The 25,051-nt window shown below is 44.8% G+C and overlaps 1 protein-coding gene across 2 annotated transcripts in view; it reads left to right on the top strand.

Moving 5' to 3' along the window:
• The window catches only part of BID (BH3 interacting domain death agonist), a 33,849-nt gene extending 9,524 nt beyond the window's left edge, over positions 1-24,325 (top strand). For both annotated transcript variants that reach the window (XM_075896850.2, XM_075896846.2), the window contains exons 2-7: positions 16,750-16,853; positions 17,433-17,501; positions 18,852-19,059; positions 20,115-20,251; positions 20,521-20,733; positions 22,447-24,325. In XM_075896850.2, the coding sequence (XP_075752965.2) occupies positions 17,493-17,501; positions 18,852-19,059; positions 20,115-20,251; positions 20,521-20,730 (564 nt within the window). In that variant the 5' untranslated portion in view covers positions 16,750-16,853; positions 17,433-17,492 and the 3' untranslated portion in view covers positions 20,731-20,733; positions 22,447-24,325. The remainder of the gene's footprint in view (positions 1-16,749; positions 16,854-17,432; positions 17,502-18,851; positions 19,060-20,114; positions 20,252-20,520; positions 20,734-22,446) is intronic.
• The last annotated feature ends 726 nt before the right edge of the window (positions 24,326-25,051 follow it).

Here is a 25,051-nt window from a genome sequence, read left to right as displayed (position 1 = left end):
GTTGGACACCACGGCTCTATTGTCGGTATGAATAGCGGGTCACAGATGTGAGATCGTGGATACTGTAAGAACGTACTAAGAGACTCTAACTCTCTCCATTCACCTGTCAAAGTGAGCTAACCCACATTGGAGGATCAACTTGGTGGGTAGCACCCTTTTCTCAGTGAATTATGAATTGATTGCAATAGAGCTATATTTTCTTTTCTATGTAATCGGTGTTTCCCCACACAAAGATCTGGAATTCCTGGCCAATCCAGAACTTGATGATAATGATTATTTCTTTGTGTAGTGCCTCCAACTGATTATCTCAATGGTAAGGATGTGAACATGTACTTGGGTACAGGGTTAACCAGTGAGCCTGGACTCAATGGTTAACCCTCACAGCTATATGCAGCCCCTCCCTTGCACTGCTGCTTCTGTATCAGAGGCAGCAGCATAGGGGGGAGCTGGTGAGCATGGAGAGCCATCTTAAAAGCCAGCTCCCTGGTAAACAATGTCTCCTGCGGCGCTGCCTGCCCCCTGCACTGCTGCCTCTGATACAGATGCAGTAGCATGGGAGGAAGGAGAGCAGGCAGGTGCTGGTACTTGCGGGAGCCAGCTTAAAGGCAGCTGGCTCCCTGCAAGCACAACTCCTGCCTCTTTCCTTCTTCCCCATGTAAACGTGTAACCACTGACATTTTCAGTGGTTACATGTTTCCAAAAATACATGAATTTAACACCCCTACCAATGCACTGATACACTGAAAGTGCTTTGGGACAGGAATAGTCTTAACCTTTGAATCTTGCATAGAGCTAACCATGTGTTAATATTGCTAAAGCAGAATCTATCCTTAGAGATTGACCTGAACTGCAAAATTCATGTCTGAAGTTTGAATTTCCTTAAGTTTGGGGAAGTTCAGTTCTGGAGTTTTGATTTGGATTTGATTCCAGCTGTAGCTTATTATTTTATTTGTAGGCATGAGCAAGAGAAGACAGGGTTCTTATGGACATGGTATATCTTGATTTTAATAAATCTTTATTGCTGTCCCCCATACATTCTCCTAAGCAAACTAGGGCGATGTTGTTTAGATCAGTGATTGTCAGCCAGGAGTACACATACCCTAAGGGTTCGCATTCCAGGGGGTATGTGAATTCGTCCAGATATTTGCCTAATTTTACAATAGGCTGAATAGTACAAACTAGAATTTCATACAGACACTGACTTTATACTGCTGTATATACGACATACTTAAATATAAGTATAATATTTATATTCCAATCCATTCATGTTAAAAATGAGAAAGCAAGTAAGAAAGAGTGTGGACACTTTTTTTATTTTTATCTGATTCTGTAACCAAGTAGTTTTAAAGTGAGGTGAAACGTGGGGGTACCCAAGACAAATCAGACTCCTGAATGAGGTACTGTATTCTGGAAAATGCAGGACTATGTAGCACTTTAAAGACTAACAAGATGGTTTATTAGTTGATGAGCTTTCGTGGGCCAGACCCACTTCCTCAGATCAAATAGTGGAAGAAAATAGTCACAACCATATATACCAAAGGATACAATTAAAAAAAATGAACACATACGAAAAGGACAAATCACATTTCAGAATAGAAGGGGGATGCGGGGGAGGGGAAGGAAGGAAGGTAAATGTCTGTGAGCTAATGGTATTAGAGGTGATAATTGGGGAAGCTATCATGGTAATGGGTAAGATAGTTGGGGTCTTTGTTCAATCCGCCCCCCCGGAGAGTGTCAAATTTTAACATGAATGACAGTTCAGAGGATTCCTTTTCAAGTGCAGATGTAAAAGGTCTTTGTAGAAGAACGCAGGTGGTGAAGTCGTTGAGACAGTGTCCTTTCTGGTTGAAATGGCAAGAAATAGTTTTTTTCTTTGTGATCTTGTCTGATATCTGTTTTGTGGGCATTAATCCTTTGGCGAAGTGTCTGAGACGTTTGTCCAATGTACATAGCAGACGGACACTTTCGGCACATGATAGCATAAATTATATTTCTGGATGCGCAGGAATATGTGTTCTTGATCTTATAAGAACACTTGGTTAGGTCCAATAATGGTATCAACAGAATGAATATGTGGACAAAGCTGGCAATGGGGTTTGTTGCAAGGGAAGGTACCAGGGTTGGTATTAGTATGGTATGTCCTGTGGTTGTTGGTAAGAATCATCTTGAGGTTAGGTGGTTGTCTATAGGAGACTATGGGTCTGTCTCCCAGAGCCTCTTGGAGTATGGTATCCTGTTCCAGTATAGGCTGTAGTTTATTATACCATTAGCTCACAGACATCTAACTTTCCCCACCTCTAATACCATTAACTCACAGACACTTACCTTCCTTCCTCCCTCTTCCCCCCGCCCCCCCCGCATCCCCCTTCTGTTCTGAAATGTGATTTGTCCTTTTCGTATGTGTTCATTTTTTTTAATTGTATCCTTTGGTATATATGGTTGTGACTATTTTCTTCCACTATTTGATCTGAGGAAGTGGGTCTGGCCCACGAAAGCTCATCATCTAATAAACCATCTTGTTAGTCTTTAAAGTGCTACATAGTCCTGTATTTTGCTTCAGCTACACCAGACTAGCACGGCTACATTTCTATTTGTATTCTGGAAAGGTTGAGAGCTACTGAAAGTGAGGGATGCAAAAATGGTGTGGTATCAAACTGGGGGGATGTAGTGGGGTCCAGCATGTTTCTGTCCTGGATCCAGTACTAGTTTATATCTTTATTAATGACTTGGATAATGGAGTGGAGAGTGTGCTTATTAAACTTCCATAAGATAGCAAACTGGGAGGGGTTGCAAGCACTTTGAAGGGCAGGATTAGAATTCAGTACGAGCTTGAGAAATTGGTCAATTGGTCTGAAATCTATAAGATGAATCTGTAAGAAGTGTAATGTATTATGCTTAGGAAGGAAAATCAAATGCACAGCATTAAAATGGGGAATAAATGACTCGACAGTAGTAGTCCAGCGAAAGATCTGTATGTTAGAATTAGTTTTGCATTCACATATTTATTCATATTTCAATTTGTGATCCATTCTGTTTTTTAGGGTTTAATAACAGGAGTGCCATATGTAAGACTGGAAGTAATTGTCCCTCAATACTGGTGAGACATCAGGTGTAATACTATGTCCCAATCTGGGTGCTGCTCTTTAAGAAAGATGTGAACAAATAGAAGGAGGTCTTGAGAGCAAGAGGAATGATAAAAAATTTAGTAAACCTGACTTATGCGGAAAGGTTTAAAAAAAAAGACACGTGTAGTCTTCAACTATGTTAAAGGCTGTTATAAAGAGGATAGTGGTCAATTTTTTATGTCCACTGAAGGCAGGATATGAAATAATGGGCTTAATCTGCAAGCACATGAGATTCAGATATTAGATATGTTGACATGAGAGGAAAATCTTTCTAACTATAAGAATAGTTAAGTACTGGAATAGACTTGCACAGGAAGTTATGGAATCCCCATCACCAGAGGTTTCTAAGCATAGGTTAGATCCGCGGTTCTGAAACTTTTTGAGCTCCGGAGCCCTTTACATGCGTAAAAATTTATGCGGCGCCCCAGCGGTCCACTGATTATATGTGTTGTACCTGTCGATGTTTCCAGTTTGTCAACCTCGCGGAGCCCCTGCAGATGTTGGGCTCCGCGGAGCACAGTTTGAGAAACACTGGGTTAGACAAACACTTGTCAGGGATGGTCTAGGTTTACTTGGTCCTGCCACACTGCTGAGGGCTTGGACTAGATGACTTCTCAAGGTCCATTCCAGCCCTGCAATTCTATGTACAGTAAAACTCCGATGGTCCGGCATCTGATGGTCCAGCACTCCTGATGGTCCAGCACCATCAGGAACCCGGAAGTGCTCCAGGCAGCCGGACCATTGGAGCTGCTCTGCCCCTAGCTTCCTGGAGTCAGCCGCTGCTGAAACTGACCAGCGGCTGAATTGGGGAAGCCGGGGGCAGAGCAGCTGGAGTGCTGCCAGGTAGGTCCCGTAGCGCTACCCCTGGCGGCTGCAGGACCAACTCGGCAGCCCCCAGGTGTCCCCAATTCAGCCATTTCTGAAACTGACCATCCGCTGACTCCAGGAAGCCCGAGGCAGAGTTACTCTGCCCCGGCTTCCTGGAATCAGCCCCTGATCAGTTTCAGTAGCAGCTGACTTGGGGACACCTGGGACAGAGAAGCTGGGGTGCTGCCGGGTTGGTCCAGTAGCGCTGAGGAGCGGCGCTATGGGACCAATCCGGCAGCACCCCAGCTGCTCTGCCCCAGGCGTCCCCAAGAGCAGCTGGGGTGCTGCCGGGTTGGTCTCGCCACGCCAAGGGTCAGCGCTACCGGACCAACCCGGCAGCACTCCAGCTGCTCTGCTGCAGGCGTCCCCGATTCAGCCGTTGCTGAAACTGACCAGCAGCGGCTGAATCAGGGACGCCCGATGCAAAGCTGGACTATCGGAAGGGGGGGCTATGAGGGATCTGGGGTGGCATTCCCTCCCACCCCATCCCAGACCCCTCATAGCCCCCCCTTCCGATAGTCCGGCATATCTGATAATCCGGCACCTCCTGGGTCCTAAAGGTGCCGGATTATCAGAAGTTTACTGTATTTGATTCAGAGATATTGTCGCTGACCCAAAGATTTTTCAGTTGAGGGTTGGCCAGAGATCATGTTGACATGAGAGAAAGTGGATGGGGAAAGAAAGGTTAAAGGCCACTCGTATTGTGAGCTGTACAGTGAACATAGTTGGACTTTGTGTTTGAAAATGATGTTCCTTTAGGCTGGAGTTGGGGAAATTCTGCTGCTTTCAACAAATCTTGATATGGGATGCTGGAGTTGTTAATGCAAGAATCATGTGTAAACATGGTTCAGCATTGTATCCCACCCCAGGCCTTTCTGCGCTTGCTTGAGTTGATTCCTCCTCACTGTTCCTGAGGTGCTTGCCGAACAGCACAGCAAAATATTTACAATACTGTGTGCAAACTCCTCTCTGCCCTGCTTTCAAGTGAGTCTTCCTCTCTCTTCTCAGATTAGTCTTTGGCACTCTGGTACTAGGGATGTTACATTTAGTTTAATCAACTAGTTGATGGATTTTCCATCGACTAGTCGATAAGCAGGGGAGCTGCAGCAGGGTTAGCTCCCAGCCTGGAACTGCTACCCCTCCGGCTCTGCCTTTTAAATGTATTAAGAGCTTACCAGCTCTTAATGCATTAAAAAGTCTAAAATGCACCAGGGTCGACCCAGCACGAGCCAGGAATCAGCTGTCCCGTCATGCGCCGGGTCCCCCCCCGCCCTGCTGTGCTTCTGATTTTTAAATGTATGAAAAAGCAGAGGTGCAGCATTTGGGACTGGGCATGAGCTGGGAATCAGCTGATTCCAGCTCACGCCCTGTCCCCATTATCCCCCTACCTCCCCCACGGGCTCCTACTCCCCCACCTTGCCGCCTCTAATAGAGGCAGCGGGGGCAGGGAGTAACTAGTCGAGGGGGCAAGTTGATTATCCGATAAGCTTTTGCGACTAGTCGCTTAAATTCCGACTTGGTATTTGTGTGAAGCTGTTCCTGAGCCCAGTGGTAAGAGCTGCCTTGGACAATGAGCCCTGTTCTAGACCTGATGTTCCCAGTTCCTCTTCCTAGGCTTGATCCAATGCAAACTGAAATCAGTGAAGAACCTGCTTTGAGTATAGCCCATGTATGGGCTAGAGATATGAATGTGAACACAGTTGACCAAAGAGCCTGGGCTTATTGGTTAATGCTCAGTTACACGCAGCCTGCCTGCGCTGCTGCCTCTGCATCAAAGGCAGTGGGGAGGCAGGCGACTCTGCGGGAGCTGCCTCTTTTCCTCCCCCCCCCCAATTGTTTAACTACTGAAAATTTCAGCGATTACACATTTACATAAACAAACACATTCTAACATCGCTAGCGTGAGCAGGAGGAAGAGGCTATAGGGATCAGTGACCTGTCAAGTTGTTTCCTCTGTCACTAAAACAGGCCACTCTAATGGCTTAAAATAATTTTCCCCGTAGTAACCCTGTTTCCCGTCATTCCAGAACCTGCCATCAAAGCCTTTACCCAGCATCAGGGTGAGATGCTAAGGGGCATCTGATTCTATAAACGTGTACACGACTGCAGGTTTCACCTTGTGCTATATTTCCTAGAACAAGCAGGCCTATAGACAGTTCCTCACACTGCCTATGTTCCAGTTACCCAGGGCATTCACCATCACCCAACCTGAGCTGCCCATAGATGTCACATCTGTTTTAGGGATGTTAGCGTGTAATTGAATAGTCATGTAACCACATCACATTTTAGTGGTTATACAACTATTCTATAATCCCCAGGTGGGGCTGGCAACCAGTGCACTCTGACCCTGCTCCTGGGGAGCCCCCTGCTATCCCACGCTGCTGTCTCTCTACCAAAGGCAGTGGTGCGGTGTGGCAGGTGGGAGCCAGTCCATGAGGGGAGTTGGTTTAAAAACAAGCTTCCCACACAGATGAGCTCCCACCGGCTGCCCGTACTGCAGCCCCTGCCTTCGGGGGTGTCCGAGCTTCCCAGGGACAGAGGCTGCTGCCTCTGAGCATCTTGGACCCCCCCACAGACAGCAGCTACTTTGCAGCAACTTCCCCTACCCCTCCTTCTGTGCTGAGGGAGGGCGTGGGGCAGCGGCACCATGTAGCCAGTGCTGGGGGGAGCCAACTTTTACGCAGGTTTCCCCCCCAAAGCCGGCTCCTGCCTCCCCTCTCCCCGCTGCCTCTGTAAGAGGCAGAAAGGGGAGGGAAAGGCAGATCTGCCACACTGGCACGTTCAGAGAGCAGCTTAAAAGCCAGCTCTCCCCTCATTTCAGCTCCCATTTGCCCCTTTCACTCTTAAAAGCCGGCTTCTCACGGACACTGGCTCACACCTCCCCTCTCCTCTTGCTGCCTGTGATACAGAGGCAGCAGGGGGGGGAATGTGTATAGTTAAGAGGATTAAACAATAAACCCAGCTTTATCATATAATCCTGTAGTTGTCTACATGTTGACATCCCTAATCTGTTTGGTCTCTGATTTTTACAGGGGGAAACATATTTTAAGTAAATCTGCCCCTGAGGACTTGGAGTGGAGGCTTTGGGAGATTCATTGCATGCCTCTGATGTCAAATTCCTATAGTCATTAATCTGATTATTTTCAGCTCCATGGCCCTTGCTGATTCAAGTCCATGTGGGACAGCTGATCCCAGAGCTTTGGGTTTTCACATCTCTTTTCTGGGCTCTTGAGTGCCGAGAAGCTGTTGGTATTTCCTGACACTTACATGTCGATTCTGAAAGTGAAATGCCATCTGCATCTTTTATATACAGACATATTTCCTCCCTAGAGAACCCGAACTTTGGATTTGTACGTCATTCTCTGTCTCCTGGTTGGTGGAGGAAAACGAGCTGTTTCCCCTGAGCCAACTGCAATACAGGCAGTGGCGGGGTGGGGTGTAGGAAAAGGGAGGAGCAATGTGTGTCATGTTGCATAACCGTAAAAAAAAAAAAAAAAAAAACCTGCCTGTTGCTGTAGCAGTAATAGATGCAGGTTTTAGGAAGCTGCTTCTCAAAATCAAGCTAAAGGGCTCTTTAAAATGTGTCAAGTCATGCTCCCAAAATCATTAATCAATTGATAATTTTGGCCTTTGAAAAATGTATTTGGTATCTATTTGTTAAAATTTTTTCAGGAGGAGAGGGTATTGCAAACTAGGACAGGTAACAGAAGAGAGCGGAGCTGGATTATACTTCAGCATGGTGTATACAGGTTAACTATAGAACCAACCTTTGTTTTCCCATATATGGAACATCTTGTTGATTTGACCATACTAGTATTTCCCGCCTGAAGGAATTGGGTGTGTTAGCCCTTAGGCGGTTTATAATTATACTGTGTTAGTATTTTGGAAAAAGTCCAATGGAAACATTTAAAATGAAAGCTCATGTTGCATGACAAATGTAGAGATGACTAGTCTGGAAATATGCAAACTTTGTGAATCCTGTGAAGTCGTGTGTCTGTGTCCATGCCTCAAATTCTTGTTGAATCTGTGGTGAATGATTCTGACTCTAGAAAGATGGGCAAGTCCAGCTTGAATAATTCTGCTAACCAGCTGGCTGGAGTTTGGTTCTTTTGATAAGGAACCATGCAGGAGCTGATCAAGTCTCCCATGAGCTTAATTTCAGCAGGCTGCTCTGGTGATATCCCCCTGAAAAACACACTCTCTCCTAATGTGGGAGCTTTCGGATGATTCAGATCATCATCTTATGAGTTAAGCATACCAGGTTTTTTCTATAGCTGTTCCTTTAGAAAGCATTTCAGATATTTCTAGTGTTTCTACGTGGATCTGGGCCAGATATTCTTTCCCAGATATACTATGATCTGAGCGTAACTTAAGCCCAAGGGCATGGCTATGAAGAATGGCAGAATGTTGGCAGCTCATCTGGCAAATTCTTGATAAGTGTCCTGGGGACTGTAAGTCACCAGAGTCGGGCTTTCTCACCACCTCTGCATCTGGTGGTCAGTAAGTGTGGACCTGTGATGATATGGAACAGAATCCCTCACACTTTTCCAGAGGTGGGATTTTAAAAAATGCTTAAGTGACTTAGGAGCGTTTGATCTTCAGCTACATCTGAATTTTCTTGTGGAGGTGGAAAAGAAGTTTCATATTTTCTTCTGATGACTGGGCAATTGTAGCTGTTCTGGAACATGGGACTGGGATGGTTTCTGAGAGCCAAAGTAGAATGGGACTCCAGTGCCCTGCTGATACAAATCCTCTTGCAATAATGGCCTTGAGTCTGCTGATGTTGATGTGAATGTGTGTCTAATATCAGTAGTCCCTGATGTTGATTAGAAGTTCCTATAATAAAGAACCTATTAACTCTATAGTGCTGTTGGTCACTCCAAATTCCGGCCTGTGACACATTGGCTATGAGGATGCCTGTGCTTCCATTTAACCCTCTTCTCTGCAGTCTGGCTAGCTAAGCTCGATGGCGCTTGTTATATAAATCGCTCTTCATATGTTTGAGGAGTGCTTTCTGGGTGCAGTGACTAGGGCTCCAAAGAGATGGGTTCTGTTCTTGGCTTTGCCACTAACCTTCTATGTGACCTTGGGCAAGTCACTTCCTCTGTGTTTCCTCTATTTGTAAAAGGGGGATGATGGTACTTCCCTTTCTCCGTAATGTACTTTGAGATTTACAGATGTAAAGCACTAGATAAGATCTAAGTTTCATTCTTGTTAATGATGGTGGTTACATCCCTTTTCTTAGCTGTTACCCTGTCTGGCAATAGAAGACCAGTCAATGTACACCTGATGCACTTATTGCCCTTCCTAATAATTTAGAGATTACTGCAGTTTCAGTAAGGAACTTCATGCGAAAGTGAAAGAGACTGTAGAAAGATAAAACATCTTGACAGTGCACAAAAAAATCAGCCAGTGTTCTTGACTGATAATGTTTGTAATGTTGTTTCTTTCCAGGGGATTATTTCTGTGTTTGTATGAGCTGCATCCTCATATGTTCTCTTTACACATTTAGAACACTAAAGTGTCCATACCATGCATGCATGAGTGACACATTTTGAAAATTCCACCTCTAGAAGCCTAAATGTAGATTTATGAACCTAACTTTAGCTACCTTTTTTTTTCCCCAACTCTTGGCTCAAGTCTGATATTTTGCTGATATTCGCTTCATTGGGCCCCTCTTAAATGAGAAAAGAGAAGCAGCCTTTGAGACTGGAAAGTATAGTTGTTTGGCTCAAAAAAAGAACCTGATCTGGCTGAGGCTAAAATAATTGCTCACAAGATAGAAGGTTAAATCTCTAATAGGGCAGTCTGCAGACCTGCATAGGAGTGGGTGAAATACTGTATGGGTTATGAGACCAAGTCTGGGCTGAGCATTTTAAGAGATGCAGCACAGGAGGTGTGGCCAAGAAGTACAGTGGTTGAAAGTGGCCTTATCTGACTGCTGCAAACCCCCTAGGGAAATGCTTTAATTTAGGGCAGCTTTCCCAGGGCATGGGCTGCATAAAAGTTGAGAAATTCTATCTTGCTGAACATTATGCTACTTCTGTTTTGCTGGGGTTGCAAGAGTAGGGTTACCAGATGGCTTAAAAAAAAAATACTGGACACACTTGATATCAGATGGGGGGGGGAGAGGTTCGGGGGGAACGGGGCTGGCCAGGGGAGAGTGCGGTGGGACCGGCCGGCTGGAAGCAGGGCTGGCTGGAAAAGGGTTGGGGGAGCGGGATTGGCTGGGGGGTGTGTGTGAGAGAGAATTGGCCGGCGGGAAGTGGTGCTGACCTGGGTGCATGCAGATCCCGGGATGTTGCTTGTCCTGCGCATGGTCGTGGCAGGGAGCACGGGTGAGTCTGGCCCCGGGGATTCCATCCAGCCCCACCCCTCCCCCTCTACTGCATAGCTGTATACTGCCTGGCTGGTAGACACGCTCACACAGCCAGGCAGTACGCAACTACGTACTGATACTCATAATCAGGGCTTGCCGACCGGCGGTGAGCCCTGCTCGCCAGCCACATGGTTCTGCACATGTGCATTATTTGTCGAGCTCTGCTCATAATAATAAAACTAACTTAATTAGAAAATACTGGACATTTATATGTCCGGTATTTTTCAATGCATTTACCGGACAGAAAGCTCAAAACTGGACTGTCCGGTTCAAAACAGAACTGTCTGGTTTTGAATTAGTCCAGTATTTTTCAATTTATTTACCAGACAGCTCAAATACCGGTATTTGAGCTTTCTGTCCAGTAAATAAATTGAAAAATACTGGACAGTCTGGTTCAAAACCGGACACCTGGCAACCCTATGCAAGAGCAGCAGCATAGGGGCTGCTTCCGAACTTTAATTTGCAGCTCTTTAACCCTACCGATGCATTGTCAGAGCCCAAGATGGAATTGGCCTCCATGTATCTCGCAAACATGAGGGGGGGAAGGATAGCTCAGTGGTTTGAGCATTGGCCTGCTAAACCCAGGGTTGTGAGTTCTTGAGGGAGCTATTTAGGGATCTGGGGCAAATCTGTCAGGGATGGTACTTGGTCCTGCTGTGAGGGCAGGGGACTGGACTCAATGGCCTCTCAAGGTACCTTCCAGTTCTATGAGATGGTATATCTCCATATATACAGCTGCTGTCTCTCTTATGAAGCAAGTTGTGACTGCATTGTAGTTCTATTGCACATGGGTACAGCACAGTTCATTATACAAACAAGGTTTTCAGTGGCCACCATTGTTACTCCTGAATTGACGTGTGTGACGTTACTGTGTAGATAACTGTGGTTCGTTCATCTCACTCCCTTCATTGCTTCAGTACTTAAAAGTGCTGACACTGCAAGAGCTGCTGAAAAACACAAGACTTGGCCCCTACCCTGCAAAAACTGCATTCCAAACTGATGCTAACATCCTGGGAGACCCAGAGAGTGCTCCTATTGGAGAATACTTTTTGTGTTAAATACAGTGACTTCTATGCACCTGCAGAATTCTATACTGTAGAAACTGCCCCCTGGATTCATGCAGTGGACCTTGCATCTTTCTAAACCAACAGGTTATGGATTCATGCATTTCTTCCTCGGTCTTATGCAGGGATCATATTTATTTAACACGCACGCTCCCTCAAATTTCTGTGATGGCACTGAGTCAGGCCACAGGGTTGGGCAGCTGCATGCAAGATAGGGAATAGAGTAACTCGGGGGGTGTGGTCTTTCTGTAGCAGAGATTGATAATTGCCTTCGTGATGGAAGCTGTGTCTGGGGTTACAAGCTAAGAACAAGTGTTTATGTGGCTTGTTGGGAATTGTAGTAAGGCAGCTCTGACAGCCATCTGTTGACAGGAGTAGGTAAGTGTGACTATTTTCTTTTCTAGAGCTCCTATCACAAAGTCCTATCACCCAGGGTTTGCAAGAATCTTACAAATGTTACTCCTGGGGGAATTCTGCACCAAAAATCTAAAATTCTGCATATTTTATTTGTCAAAATAATGTACTACAGGAAAAACAGAAGCCTAGCACTTTTCTTGTTCCACAGTGTTTGCCTGTACTGTGAGCTACAAATGCTTCAGACTGGGCTAAGAGCAGAGCTCACAGAAATCCTGGAATGTATGTCTCAAAGAACAGCCATGTGTTTTTGCAGGGATGCTAAATACTTGGTTTGTATTCACTGGGACTCTAGCAGTGGGGCTTCAAAGGGAAACTTCTCCAGCCCACCAGTCTGCAGTCACAGGGCAGCACTAGACAAACTTCTTGTAACTGAATTGAGACCTGGTTTAAGGCTCCCAATTGTGCATAGTGCAAGGGTGAAATAGATTTACAAGTCTCTTTAAAAGTTTACATAAATCTAAACTAATGATCTAAGCCAGTGGTTCCCAATCTTTTTGATGCTGGGGACCAGTAAACCCATTCACAAGCTTTTGGAGGACCAGTAGCATTTATTTGCATATTTACATATTTATTAAGCAAATGATGAATATGCAAATAAATTGTGTCACTGGCCCTACCTGTCCAGCGGGTTGTTCCGGCCCCAATCCCGGCTGCTTTATCAGCCAGTGCCGGCTCCCCTGGCAGTCTCCAGCGCCAGGCATTCTGTGTCAGTGAGCACAGTGCCTGGCCCTCTCCCTGGGTCCTACCACCCGCCAGATCTAGCCCTGTCGCCCAGGAGCATGCCCGGCAGAGACGCCGCAGTGGTGGGCTGTCTCCCAAGAGGGCCGCGCCGCCGTGCTCGGCAGTGTGGGGTGCTGCTACTCCGTCACACAAATTAATACGATTGTGCATGATAATTTTTCTAAGGACCGGTATTTTTTTCTAAGAACTGGTACTGGGCCGCAGATGACACTGGGAAACGCTGATCTAAACCAAGATTTTTCAAGTGTTTAGTGATTGTTTGTAACTCCATTTTTTTAGGGGTCCAGTTTCAGACTGTTTAATTTCTGAAAGTGCCTGACATTTCTGAAAGTGCTGATCACCCCCCTTTGAAAATCAGTCCCCTTTAAGTTATCTCAAGTGGGGGCCTAATAATTGAGACATTCAGTCACTAGTCACTTTTTAAAATCTTGGCCCTAAACTCTAATAGCAATAAGCCACGTTAGACTACACTGATTATTGGTCCACATCAGGGGTCATCCAGAACTTATCAGAGGCATAATGATATTAGGTGTGTTTTCTTATGCTATCTCTGAGCAAATAATGTGATTCCCAGCTTACACATGAATACTCATGCTCACTTGATGAGCGCTTGCATGAGTGTGAGTGGTAGTACAGGCAGCAGCGTTGTCAACACAATTGAGTCCTCGTGAGTACATATCCACAGAGTTCAGGCAAGGTTGCACTTGGCATGACTAAGCAATGCTGCTGCTGTCCATGCCACATTGTTTATACTCAAACTAGCTCTCATCTAGTTTCCTCCAGTATACGTATATGAGCTAGAAATTGCAGCCCTAGTTTAGGATGAGTCATGTGCAAACTATCAGCGCTGTTATGCAGTTATATTATTTCAGTGTGAAATTCATATAGAAGCTGCAGTTTATCTAAAAAATTTACCTTTTCAAATGGTTCTTTAGGATATTTGAATAAACTGGAATATAATCTGTATTTCGTGGAGGGAGCATCGTGGTAATGAGAGTTAGCCATATGAGTTTACACTAGCCAGACTCTCTCTGGATTTCAAACGGGTTTTGTTTTTTGTGTGTTTGTTTTTGTTTGCTTTTTAAAACAGGAATAAAGCAATTGTTTAGTTCTTTCTTCCTTAGCTATGTTATGTCAGTTGTGGGGACAGTTGTCCTGCTCTCCTCAGTGCTGATGCGGCCTTATCTGGAGGGCTGTGTCCAGTTCTGACAGCCACATTTTAAGAAATGTGGAAAAATTAGAGAGACCAGAAGAGAGCAACAGATATGAAGATAGGTTTAGAAAACTGGACCTCAGAGGAAAGCTGAAAGAATTGAACATCTTTTGTTTAAAGAAGAGAAGGCTGAGAGGGGGAATAGAAGTCTTCAGATACCTAAATGGTTGTTTGGTCAGTTGTCCAGAAAGGGTAGGATAAGTAGTCATCCGTTTAGTTTGTAGAAATGGAGATTTAGGGTTTTCTAACGTTTACCTTTCTAACAGTAAAGCGGTGGCTAAGCTATGGAATAGGTTTCCAAGAGAAGTTGTGAATCCCCATCATTGTAGTGTTTTATGAATAGATTGGACAAATACCTGTCATGGATGGTCCAGGTTTACTAGGTCCTACCTGTTGGGAGGCAGCAGGGTGTGTGCGAACTAGATGACTTCTTAAGATCCTCCCCAGCCCTATATTTCTATGTTTGTACAGTCAGGCTTCAATTTACTGTATTTTTGGCATGGTTTCAGTTGGTTGTGACCCTTTATTTTTGTACATGGTAGGGGTCCATTTTTATCTAGTGCAGCACAATCACCCAGATGTGCAAATCAGAGACATAGCTGAGACCCAGCAGGTGGATGAGCCCCAACTTTGGGTGGGTGGGCAATGTCAAGGCAGGGGAGAAAAGGCAGGAGGGATGAGGCACATACCCTCGCCCCCTCCAGCTAGCCTTGCAGGGGACAATGGAAACTCTTGCCAGGTACCCTAGGAGCGAAGGCAGGATGTGTGGGGTTGCCCAGTTCCATCTGCATGGCATTCCTGCTGGACAGTGGGGTTGGAGGCTTCGCATTCCACCCAGCACTCCAACTGGGAAACAGGGTTGGGGGCTTCAGTCTGGAACCTAAACCCTTACTTCCCATAGACTCTTGGTATCTTTTTACATTATTTCTATTTGCACTGTGTACGTGTGTGTATTTTAAAGAACATACGTACCATGTAAATTGAGGCTTGAATGTATAATAATGCATCAGTAAGCTTCTCTGAGATCAGGGAGCACAGCAGAAGTACACATATTAGCCTGTATGTTTTACTGAATTTATTGCTTTTATTAATATTCAAGAACATGTACAAAGATAAGTGTGACATCTGTACCTTTAAAACACATCATTTCGATTACTCTTGTGCTTTTTCCTCACAATTCAACTCCAGTATGGTTGAGTTTCCACTATCTTGTAGAGCAGTAGATGTAGAAATTGCTTGATATCACTTGAAAGGTGAGATTTCCCCCTCTGATGTAGGGTGTTTTTTATGTGAGGACAGGAGTCTGTTAAAGGGCAACATCTGAGTAAAAGGCCAAGTTACTTCTGAAGTGAAGATAAGCCTTAGGGTGAATACAGTCACATAGAGCTACTCTTCCATATTCTTAATTTAAAAAAAAAACAATCTTCCTCCCCCAGCCCCCAAAAAAACCCTCTCCTGAAACTACAATGTCTTCGTGGTGTATATTAAAATCGAGAAAATGCTTACGGACATTATTTACAGGAGTTTTTTAGCATGGTACTATTAACTTTAGTCCATTAGTAACGGGGTGGGTGTTCTTAACTGGAGTTAGCTAACATGTAGGGTTGCCAGGTGTCCAGTATTCACCCAGACAGTCTGGTATTTTCGCCTCCTGTCCAGTAAAAAAAATCAGAGAATTCCGGACATCTGAGATGTCTGGTATTTTCTGAATTTTTCCCCAGCCAGGAGGCGAAAATGCCAAGCACCTGGCAACTCTACAAACACTCAGGCTATTTTTTAGCCTGCAGCCATTGTTTGCATCATACTTATGATCTGCTGACCTTTCCCCTACTTCGATTTGCCCACCAATTTTACTTTGAGTCTGTGTGACCTGCAGCTTTCAGCTAATGGGGGAATAACTCTTGATTTTTTTAAAATGGAAGTCATATGTGCAAAATGGAGCCTGGGGAGTTTTCTGTGCAATCTCAAGAGAATAGAAAGAAGGTCCTTCTGCCTCCTCCATCACCCAGCTGGCCTGGTACATTATGGGAGATTTTTACATCACATATGTTGTGGTTACTGAGACAGTGCTGAGCTTGACGGATCAATGGTCTGATGCAGTGCAGCAAATTTTTATTTTCCTGTGTCAGGAAGACCAACCAGTTAATGTGTGGCTGTTAAATGGCATGATGTAAAATCATTCTGAGAGATCCTGGATAAAAGAACTGCCCAAGTATTTATATGTGGGGGAGGAGTTTTTTTTTTTAATCCAAAATCCAAATACCCTCCAAAAATCTGGGAAATACCTTCTCTTTCCTGAACAATTTGTGTCTCTTTGTAGTTTGCTTCTGTGCTTGAAGTTGGTAGATTTTTGGAGGGAAGGGGGCTTCACTTCCTTTTTTCCACCTGCACTCTGTCATTCCAATAGAGTTTTTTGTTCAGCGCCTTAAACTGCTCCATTAAGGGCCAGGACACATGTGAGAGATTATTATGGAGTGGCTGAAATTTCAAAGCCTGTGCCAGTCAGTGGTGATTGGAAGATCATATCATAAGTCTCTTGGTGCCCTTAGCCCATTCTTGGGGAACTAATGTCCATATTGCACAAACAAACAAACCTACCACTGCAGCTGGCACCCTCAGCATGGAGACAGAGGAGCAAGTGGAGTTGGAGGTTAAATTTGTCTCCCCTTAAAGGTGGGCCCATCGAGGCCAGGTTTGGTGTCCATGGGCTGAGATGTGGGGCCAGCATGCATCACTGCAGCCCACACAGTGTCTGCTCTTTGGAAGAGCGCAGAGTTCACAGCTCTGCATTTGGCATTTTTCGCCAGCACTAAATTCCTTCAGCAAACTAAAGTAGAAGCTCCCCTGTTCCAGCAGAGGGAGCTCTTGGCATTTGTGAGGTTGTCTTCCTGAAAATGATTGATTGGTTTGTGATGATTGTCCTTGCTCATGTTCACCTTCTAGGTTTTCCTGGAGTTGCAGCAGTGGTGTGGCTGTGCTAAGGAGCTTTTATTAAATGTATTTGGAGGCCTTTGGCAGGATACACACAGCTTGAACCTTGACACCAGGTATTTGAACTGGGTTAGTTCCTGTACAACTTAGGGTGCTCCAAAGGCAGTGGAAGTTTGGCTGGCTCAGGCTGGTTCACTTATAAATGAACAGGAGTGTCTCACAGCTAAAGGCAGGCAGGAAGCTACCAAAATACCCTTACCATGAATTAAATTCACTTGGTAATCCAGGATCCTTCACTAGCTAGGTCAGAGGTCCACCTGGAGCTTACCTTGCTCTCCATTTCAGCATCTGGCCCCCGCTAAGGGCGCATGCCCAGATTCACTTGCTGTCATGGTGATTATCAACCTCCAGGCCTCTCCATTATCATGCCTATTCATAAAGCGGGAAGGTGGAGCTATCCATAAGGGATGAGGAAAGGCATTGTGGCCTCCTATCCCACCCCTTTACTCCTAAAAGGGGCCTACTTGCTCATCTGGTCCAGTGTTCACATCCTTCCCCGTGACTGCCAAATCCCCAGGCATGTGTTTCCGGGGAATACCCGTGTTCCACATAGCAGAGCTGTATCAGTAAGTGCTTGTTAGAGAGAATTGCTGGGCTTGCAGGTTTGTTGGCATCTTCCTTTTGTTTCCTTGCAGGGAAAGGACTCCTGGGTTGAAAGCTAAGGGTAACACAGCTTCACTGTCCCAGCAGCCAGCATGGATCAGGTCAGTTCCAAAAGGTTACATTTTCAAAATTATCACAAGTTTAATTTTAATGTTTAAATTGTCACTTTGGCTTAAGGGGCATGGTTTTCAGAAAGTGCTGATTTCCCCCTTCCCTGACTTGCTGAAAATCAGGCTTCTTTTGAGGTATCTAGTGATTTTTAGGTGCTCAACTTTCGTCACTTTTTTAAAATATAGACTAAAAATGTGGCAATTACATTTAATAATTTGGGGGATGCTCAGTCTGAATTTATTTTGGCTCCTAGTTTGGGTATGCAGGCACCACGTTTCTGTACAGCAGGGCTACTCAACTTTGGAAGCCCCGGGGGCCACAATGATACTCACAGCACATGCCGAGGGCCGTGACTTAAGTGTGGTTGCACATACATGCAAATATACATACAAATATATGCAAATAGCTTCTTTCACATACTGCCCCGGTGCTCCCAGCACCACCTCCCTGAGGCCTAGAAACACTGACACCCTGTACCCATCTGTTCCAGCCAGCCTATCCGCTTGCGTCTTTCAAATGCTTTTACCCCACCTGAGAGACATCTTGCCGTTATGGAGTGTGTTCCCAGTGGAGGCCATGTTCAGACGATCCCACCTGCAGGCCGTGTGTTGAGCCTCTTGTAAACCCAAACCGCACTGTAGGCTGCAAACAGACCGACCGCAGGTTGAGTAGCCCTGCCGGACAGCTTGGACTTGCTGTCACACAGAGAGGCAGATGATTCCCTAGTCTGTGTGGATGCGTGTGCCTGTATTGCTAAGATTTCTGATACTGTCCCAGCTAGCAGCCACAGTGATCTGAACATGATTATTGACCTTGTCTGGGTCCCATAGAAACTGTGAGATGAAAGATAAGGCTGTGAACTTTTGAACAGTCAATTTTTTTGGTGTGAGAACCCATCCCCTATATGGTTAGTATCACATTACTTATTTTACAATGATAAACAAACATCCATTGCTGTTATATTTTTAACAGGAAACTGAATAATCCGTTCCCAAATTCAAGATAACAGTCTTGAGTGTGTGTTAGTACATGTTTTAAAATGGCAGTTTTAAAAAAGCAGCTTGAAATATATGGAGCATCTTAAATTAATCCTTCCACTACTGGATTAAAAACAAAAATCATGCACCACTCTTTGTAGGTCCTACATATAAACAAAACCATGACCATTAGAATGCAGTCATGCAACTATGCAATCTCCTTGGTTAACATAATTTCAGGCTTCTAGAGCAGGTCCACAATAGACATGCAGTACTGAAAAAGAGTACTGCACGGGGCCCTATCGGGCAGGAGTGTCTTGTTGCTTGTCAGATTCCTGACGACTTATTGGTGATTATTTTTAGGGACCACATGGCGATGTACAGGTGGAGCGCATCCTTGTGTATTCCTTTCTGCAGAACTGTCACAACTGTGCTTTCAGAGAAGAGCTGGATTCTCTGAAAAGCCAGGTGATTGTTCCCCGACCAAAAAGCTTCCCGCATGATGAGTTTGATGATGGGGAGCTTCAGACAGATGGGAATCGGAGTGGCCGGTTCCAGAATGGTGATCCAAGTAAGTGCTCGCCTCTTTCCCTTATTCCACTGTTCTGAAGATCTCTTCAGCAGCAGAATGGTACAAGGGAGTTTTTTCTCTGCAGAGTATTGCTGTGCTGTGGCTCTTGATAAGAAGTTGTTGAGCTTTCTCCATTTGGATAGTACAGATGATGCTTAGCATTGTATCTTACTTGTAGAGTACTCTTCACCATATACCTAGATGCCTTTTCCTCCATACCCTTGCAATTTGTCATAATGTAGCCTTAACCCCAGGCTACCAATTCAGCCTTGCTTAGGAAGAAGTTACTTTGATTGGCTACTTGGGTACCTAACATACATTAGCTAGCTTTGAGCTGAGACTTTAGGAACAACTTGTATCTCTGCTCTTTGGGCTGAAATTCATGGATGTTTGCTTTGGCTGATTGATGGGGAAACATTATCCAAAATGGCTGATGAAATAGGACTAGTATTAACAGTTGATCTCCTCCAGTCTCACAGACAAAGCAGGGCTGGGCAGGCTTTATTCTTGGATGGGTGATCAGTAAGATAAATCGGGATGTTTATAGTAGGTGGAACTCTGCCCTATAGCTTACTACTGAACTCATGGCCCCAGCGTGGTAGCTCTGCTAATAGAGATGCTGTATTCTAGATGAGATGTAAGAGGTCCTGTTCATGGTTGTGAAAAATCGTGTGAACTTGTTTTTCCTCCTGGATGAGGGTGTTACTGTTGTGACCTGACCAAATCAAACATCATTCCAGTAGCTATATTTTAAATTCCCACTGCAAAATGATTAGGGTGAGAGAATATTTCTCCTGAGCTGTGACATAGTGCTACTGGACAATCAGCTCTCCATTCAGGACAATCATGTTCCACTTCAGAGGTGGCTGATGAGTGGAATGATTCCTGGGGAAAGTGGTAGTTTCCAACACTTTGTTGGGAAGAGGGGCTGTGTGCACATGACAGAGAGAGAACTTTTGGAGTACTTGAGCCTGTTCACCTGCACTGGGCCTAGTTTTGATCTGTATGTAAACAAAACCCTCTCTAAAATCATCTTTTTATTTTGCTGGAATTAGGTTCTTCGGTTGAGGACATATTCCAGGTGATTGGTGCTCAGCTTGCCCAGATCGGGGATCAAGTGGCTCATGAGATCCATCCAGCAGTAGTAAATGACCTACTGCAGCAATTTGTGAATGAGAATATGTCCAGAGAGGTGAGGACTATAAATCCTGCTGTACATGACGGTGCCCCCCATTGTGTAAAAGTCACTCAAGGTGTTAAACGCCACCCAAAATGAGTACATGCATGATGCAGTGTTGGGTACAAAAGATCTGAGTTGAAGGGACTATAGCAATGTTTTGGGGCAACTGGGATTATTGGCAGAATTATTGTTTTGTCACTTTTACAGACCCTAGTGGGATATTTAGAGACTCCTAATGGCAACAGCTAAAAATGAGTAATTTTTCTTTCCCCTCTGTTCAGGAGATAATGAGGCGTCTGTCTGACACAGTGGAGGAGCTCATGAGAACCGTGCCTTTGGAAATGGAACGAGAGAAGGCCATGTTGGTGCTAGCAATGGTTTTAGCTAGAACAGTAACAAACAAAATGCCATCTCTTCTACAGCGTGTCTTTAACACCACTGTGAATTACATAAGTCAGAACCTCCATAACTATGTGATGAACATGGGATAACAAGTAAGAATCATCCAACTGTCTGTTGAGTCCTAAGAAAAGTGGCAGAAGCTGGGCTCTCATGCATCAGGAACTGCCTTTATAAAATTGACAGGGGAAAGGCTAAACAAATGTAATTTGCCCATAGTGCATCCCTTGGTATTTGAACCTTGGCAATGATGGTGCATTGACACAAGGGCAGACTCTCCCCCCTCCCCCCCCCCCCCCAGTCTGCTCTTTGGTACTTCCATGGCTGCAGAGGGAGAGGTGTGGATGGCAGGGATCTTGGGGAGGTGGTCAGTACCATCTGTATTGTAGAGCTGAACTGCATTCTAGTCTGGTGCGATTTCTTGGGAGTTGGGCAGAAGCAGGGGCAGCATTTCAGGAGTTATTCAGATCCACAAGCTGTTCTCTCTCCTGCACAAACACAGTAGGGCACATCAGTTGTGGGACATACGGCTGTGACTCTGGAGCAGCCCCATAGCCTTTGGGGAGAGGATCCCCATTGCATAGTCCTATTACTCAGGGTTTGAAGTGGGGTTGGGATTTGGACCATATTGTTTCAGCAAATGATATTTTAGACTGTTGGCCACAATAATTGTCTGAATACTGACTAGCAGGTGTTAGGGGTTATCAATGCCCACCCGCCACCTCGAGTGGTAGTACAAGGCCAAATGAAAGAGAGACTTCTTAGGTGACTCAAACTTTAATGCATGGCTTTGGGGCAGCTTATTGCTACTGAGTATGTCAGAGCCAGTTCCCTACAGGCTAATACTGCAGAAACAGATTCCTCAGTCTTTATTGCCTTGGGAACTAGCCAATCCTATTCAACAAAATTATGTTGGAAAAGCTTTATAGTGTAGATCAGACCATAAAATGACAAATCAGGCAGGTGTAGTCATAAATAGCACCAATTTCCCAGCAAGGCCATAAAGCTGTCAAAGCCACATGTGGCTACCATGTTGGACATTGGGCCAGTTGAGTGTGGCTTGTTTGCAATAGCAGTAGCCACTACAGTGGCTATTACTCCAGAACTGGTTGGATACCAGGGCCAATAACGTATGTTACTATGATCACACAAATGAGGTGGTGGTATAAAAAAAGGCTAGAAACAATAGCAAATTCCCTCTCTCCAGGTGATGTAAATCAAGGCAGGGTTTGGCACTAGCTGCTTTTTAAAACTTCTCCATTTGCCTGGTGGTGAATGTGTGACAGTCAAACCCTTCTGACTTAAATGTTTAGGTTGTCCCTCCATTGCTCTCAGGGCAGGATTAAGAAAGAGGCTTTAGGGGCTAAAGCTCCTGGGCTGGTGCTGGGTGGCACTGCCCTTGCTCCCCTCCTCCCACCCTTGAGCTGCATCACCACAGGAAGCTCTATCCTGGAGCTGCTCTTGCCTGCAGGCTCTACTCCCACAGCTCCCATTGGCTGCAGGAGGCAGACCCTGCTTCTCCATCACCACCAAAAGAGAGCTGCCCCAGGTAAACATCCTGCACCCTAATGTCCTCCTGCCCTTATGCCACACAACCTACCCACTGATTTCCCTCCTTTCCCCAATTCTGGCTTTATCCCAGCCCCCCCCCCCCAAATCTAGTAGCATTCAGGGCTGGATTAACTCTTTTTGGGGTGGGGGGGGGCGCTATCTGTCCTTTCAGGGAAGAATTACAGGAATTTCACTGAGTTTGTATATGCTGTTTTAGCTTATTGCCTTCACTAACCCTGGTTCTGTTTTTTTCCTAGAGAGTTGGACGAGAACAGGATCCATGCCATTGCCTTTCCCAGAGAAGATTGCTTCTTGAGTATTTACTTTAAAACTTTGCTTTCCCCTCTTCCCCCCCCCCCCCCCCCCCCCCCGTGTTTAAATTCTTTTACAATGCATCTGCAAAGGGGACACATAACCCCTTAGTTAGGTCTTTAGGCTTTTCAGAGATCAGCAGAGGAAAAGTTTCAAGCGCTGCAATTTTTTGACTAAAATATGTAGGAGTATTGCTTGCCTGTTACCGTCTTCTACCAAATATTGAATGCAACGTGGTGCTGGTGCAAACCTGTAAGTCGTAGGAGGAAGTGCCAGTTGGCATTGCACTCAGTTGTGCTTACTGAAACTTTAGCTCATTATCCAGTACAGTGGGGATATGTTGGCAGTGAGCCTTTAATCCAGTTAAGGTATGTCTTCCCTGCAGGGTTAGCCCATGAGATCAGCAGCTGTGTTGGCTTACCCCAGCTGTGAGCATCCACATGGTACACCCATCCTTCCAGTTGTGCTCTCTTTTCTGGGGTGTTAGGTCTTGTGGTACATCCTATGGTTCTTTTGTGCTGAGCCCCCTAGTTTTTCCCTCTGAATTGTCTTTGTAGGCACATATGCCTCCAATATTGTTCCACAATTTTCCTTATCAACTGCAAAATGTTTAGGGTGCCCTGTAAAAGCAGATCTTAGGAAAATATCTCTACTGCACATATTGTGCTGGCATTTCTAATGCAGCATAGATTCCTCGGACAAGCTTTCTCCCACCCCACCATGGTAGGTAATCCATCTCTGAGCAGCCATCAATTCTTCCACTGAGTGAGCTGTGTTAGGGTAATATAGCTACAGCACTCTAAGCTAAATTTTTCACTTCATACTGTGCTGACTAGACTGAGACAACCACTTAGCACTCCCTTATCTACAGCCACCACTCTGAGTTGCCTCCTGTGAAGGCATACCTTTACAAATACAGGCTGGGAAGAGCTATTCTTGAGTAAACTACATGCTCAGGTTTTTTTTACCCCTAGGCACTGCAATGAGGGGAGGACTGTGTCTTCTTCCATTATTCTTTTGAGCCTCTGGAAGGTATCTGACTGAGATGTGAAAAGTTACAGAAATGCAACAGAATTGAATGATATTATCAGGTCAGCTAACATTCATCTGGGTATACTTGAGCTTAACATACTTTAGCTTTAATTTCCATGGAGGACCTACTGCATAGCTAGAACCTGTGCTAGAGGGACTACCAGGAATGCAGTGTCAACTTGACGGTTTACATGAGTTGCTGTTCCTCACATTATCTGTAAATATTTTATACTTAATAAAATGTAGTGCTACTGTAAATACCTGTTGTCCATTTTCAAAGTGTGCAAGGAAGTGATGAAACTGAATGCCATTGTCCTAAGACATTTACCCCCAATCTTTTAAAAATGTTTCTGCTGTCCCCTCTAAAATGGAAACACTTTAATCTCTTCTCAGCTGTTGGATTTTATAAAGGGAAATGAGTCTTTTCTTTTAGTGGAACGGAAAGAACCGTTGGATAGTGGCTAGCTGAATTTTGCTGCGCACCCAAAGGGAACAAGCAATCCAGCCTGCACCATTACCTCAAGTTAACCAGCATACTGCTAGCTTAGGGAAGAGGATCTGAATTACTGGAATGCCATTGTGCTGGCACATGCAGAGGACAGACGTGAACTAGCATAAGAACAGATACACACATTGTTTTTGAAAATTGTACCATTTATTAAAGTGCAAGCTGGGGCTATAGTCTTACAGCATTGTCCCATTAAGAAAAAATGTACATAATTTTCACTTAGACTGCTGGAGAGAATTTTAACACTGTGGAAACAATATTTTAATTAAAGTGTCTGAAACCTATTGTGCCATTGGGTTATTGCCCCCACCCCCACATGCTGCACTTGCCTGTTAAAAGAAAGTGAGTTGGGAGAAGACTTGAAGGCATCTTTTGCAAGTCAGCTGACAGTATCTTCCTTTCCAGAAATGCAAAATACACCATTAAAGTTTGCTGCTTATATACTCTTGTACTGTTAAATCAGAAAACCAAGAAGAGCGGAGACACACACACAACTGCTTACCACTATAATTCCACCTGCGCTGCCCAAATCAGCATTGTGTCTGATGATTCACTTTCCCAGCAGCTAGAGCAAGAATCTCTCAAGCTGCTTTTAATGCAGATTTTAACTAAACATCAAAGCTCCCTTCTACAGCATGACTTCAGGTAACTAGCTGCAAGGGAGCAATGGATACTAGTTGCACTGTGCCTATGGGACCAAAGGAGGGCCAACTGTAAATGGGAGAAAGGATCAATTAAAACGACAGAAAATCCTTTAAAAGCAAAGCAATCAACACAGACTATATCAGATGTTCAGCTGTCTTAGACATAGTTGTAGATCTGCTAATGACATGTTCCAAGCTGTTTGTAGTTTTAATTTTCCAGCTAAATATCTACTCATCTGGCCATAATTTAAACCTCAGCAGATGTGATTATCTCAACACAAACAACTGCATATGATTTTCAAAGGCTCCTACTTCAATGGGTTACATTACAGAGCTGCCATACCTGCAGTCATTAGTCCTGTGAAG

The sequence above is a fragment of the Pelodiscus sinensis genome, chromosome 1, assembly GCF_052426305.1.
Source record: "Pelodiscus sinensis isolate ZL-2025 chromosome 1, ASM5242630v1, whole genome shotgun sequence".
NCBI classification, from domain to species: domain Eukaryota; kingdom Metazoa; phylum Chordata; order Testudines; family Trionychidae; genus Pelodiscus; species Pelodiscus sinensis.
This window is presented reverse-complemented; position numbering and strand designations above follow the sequence as displayed.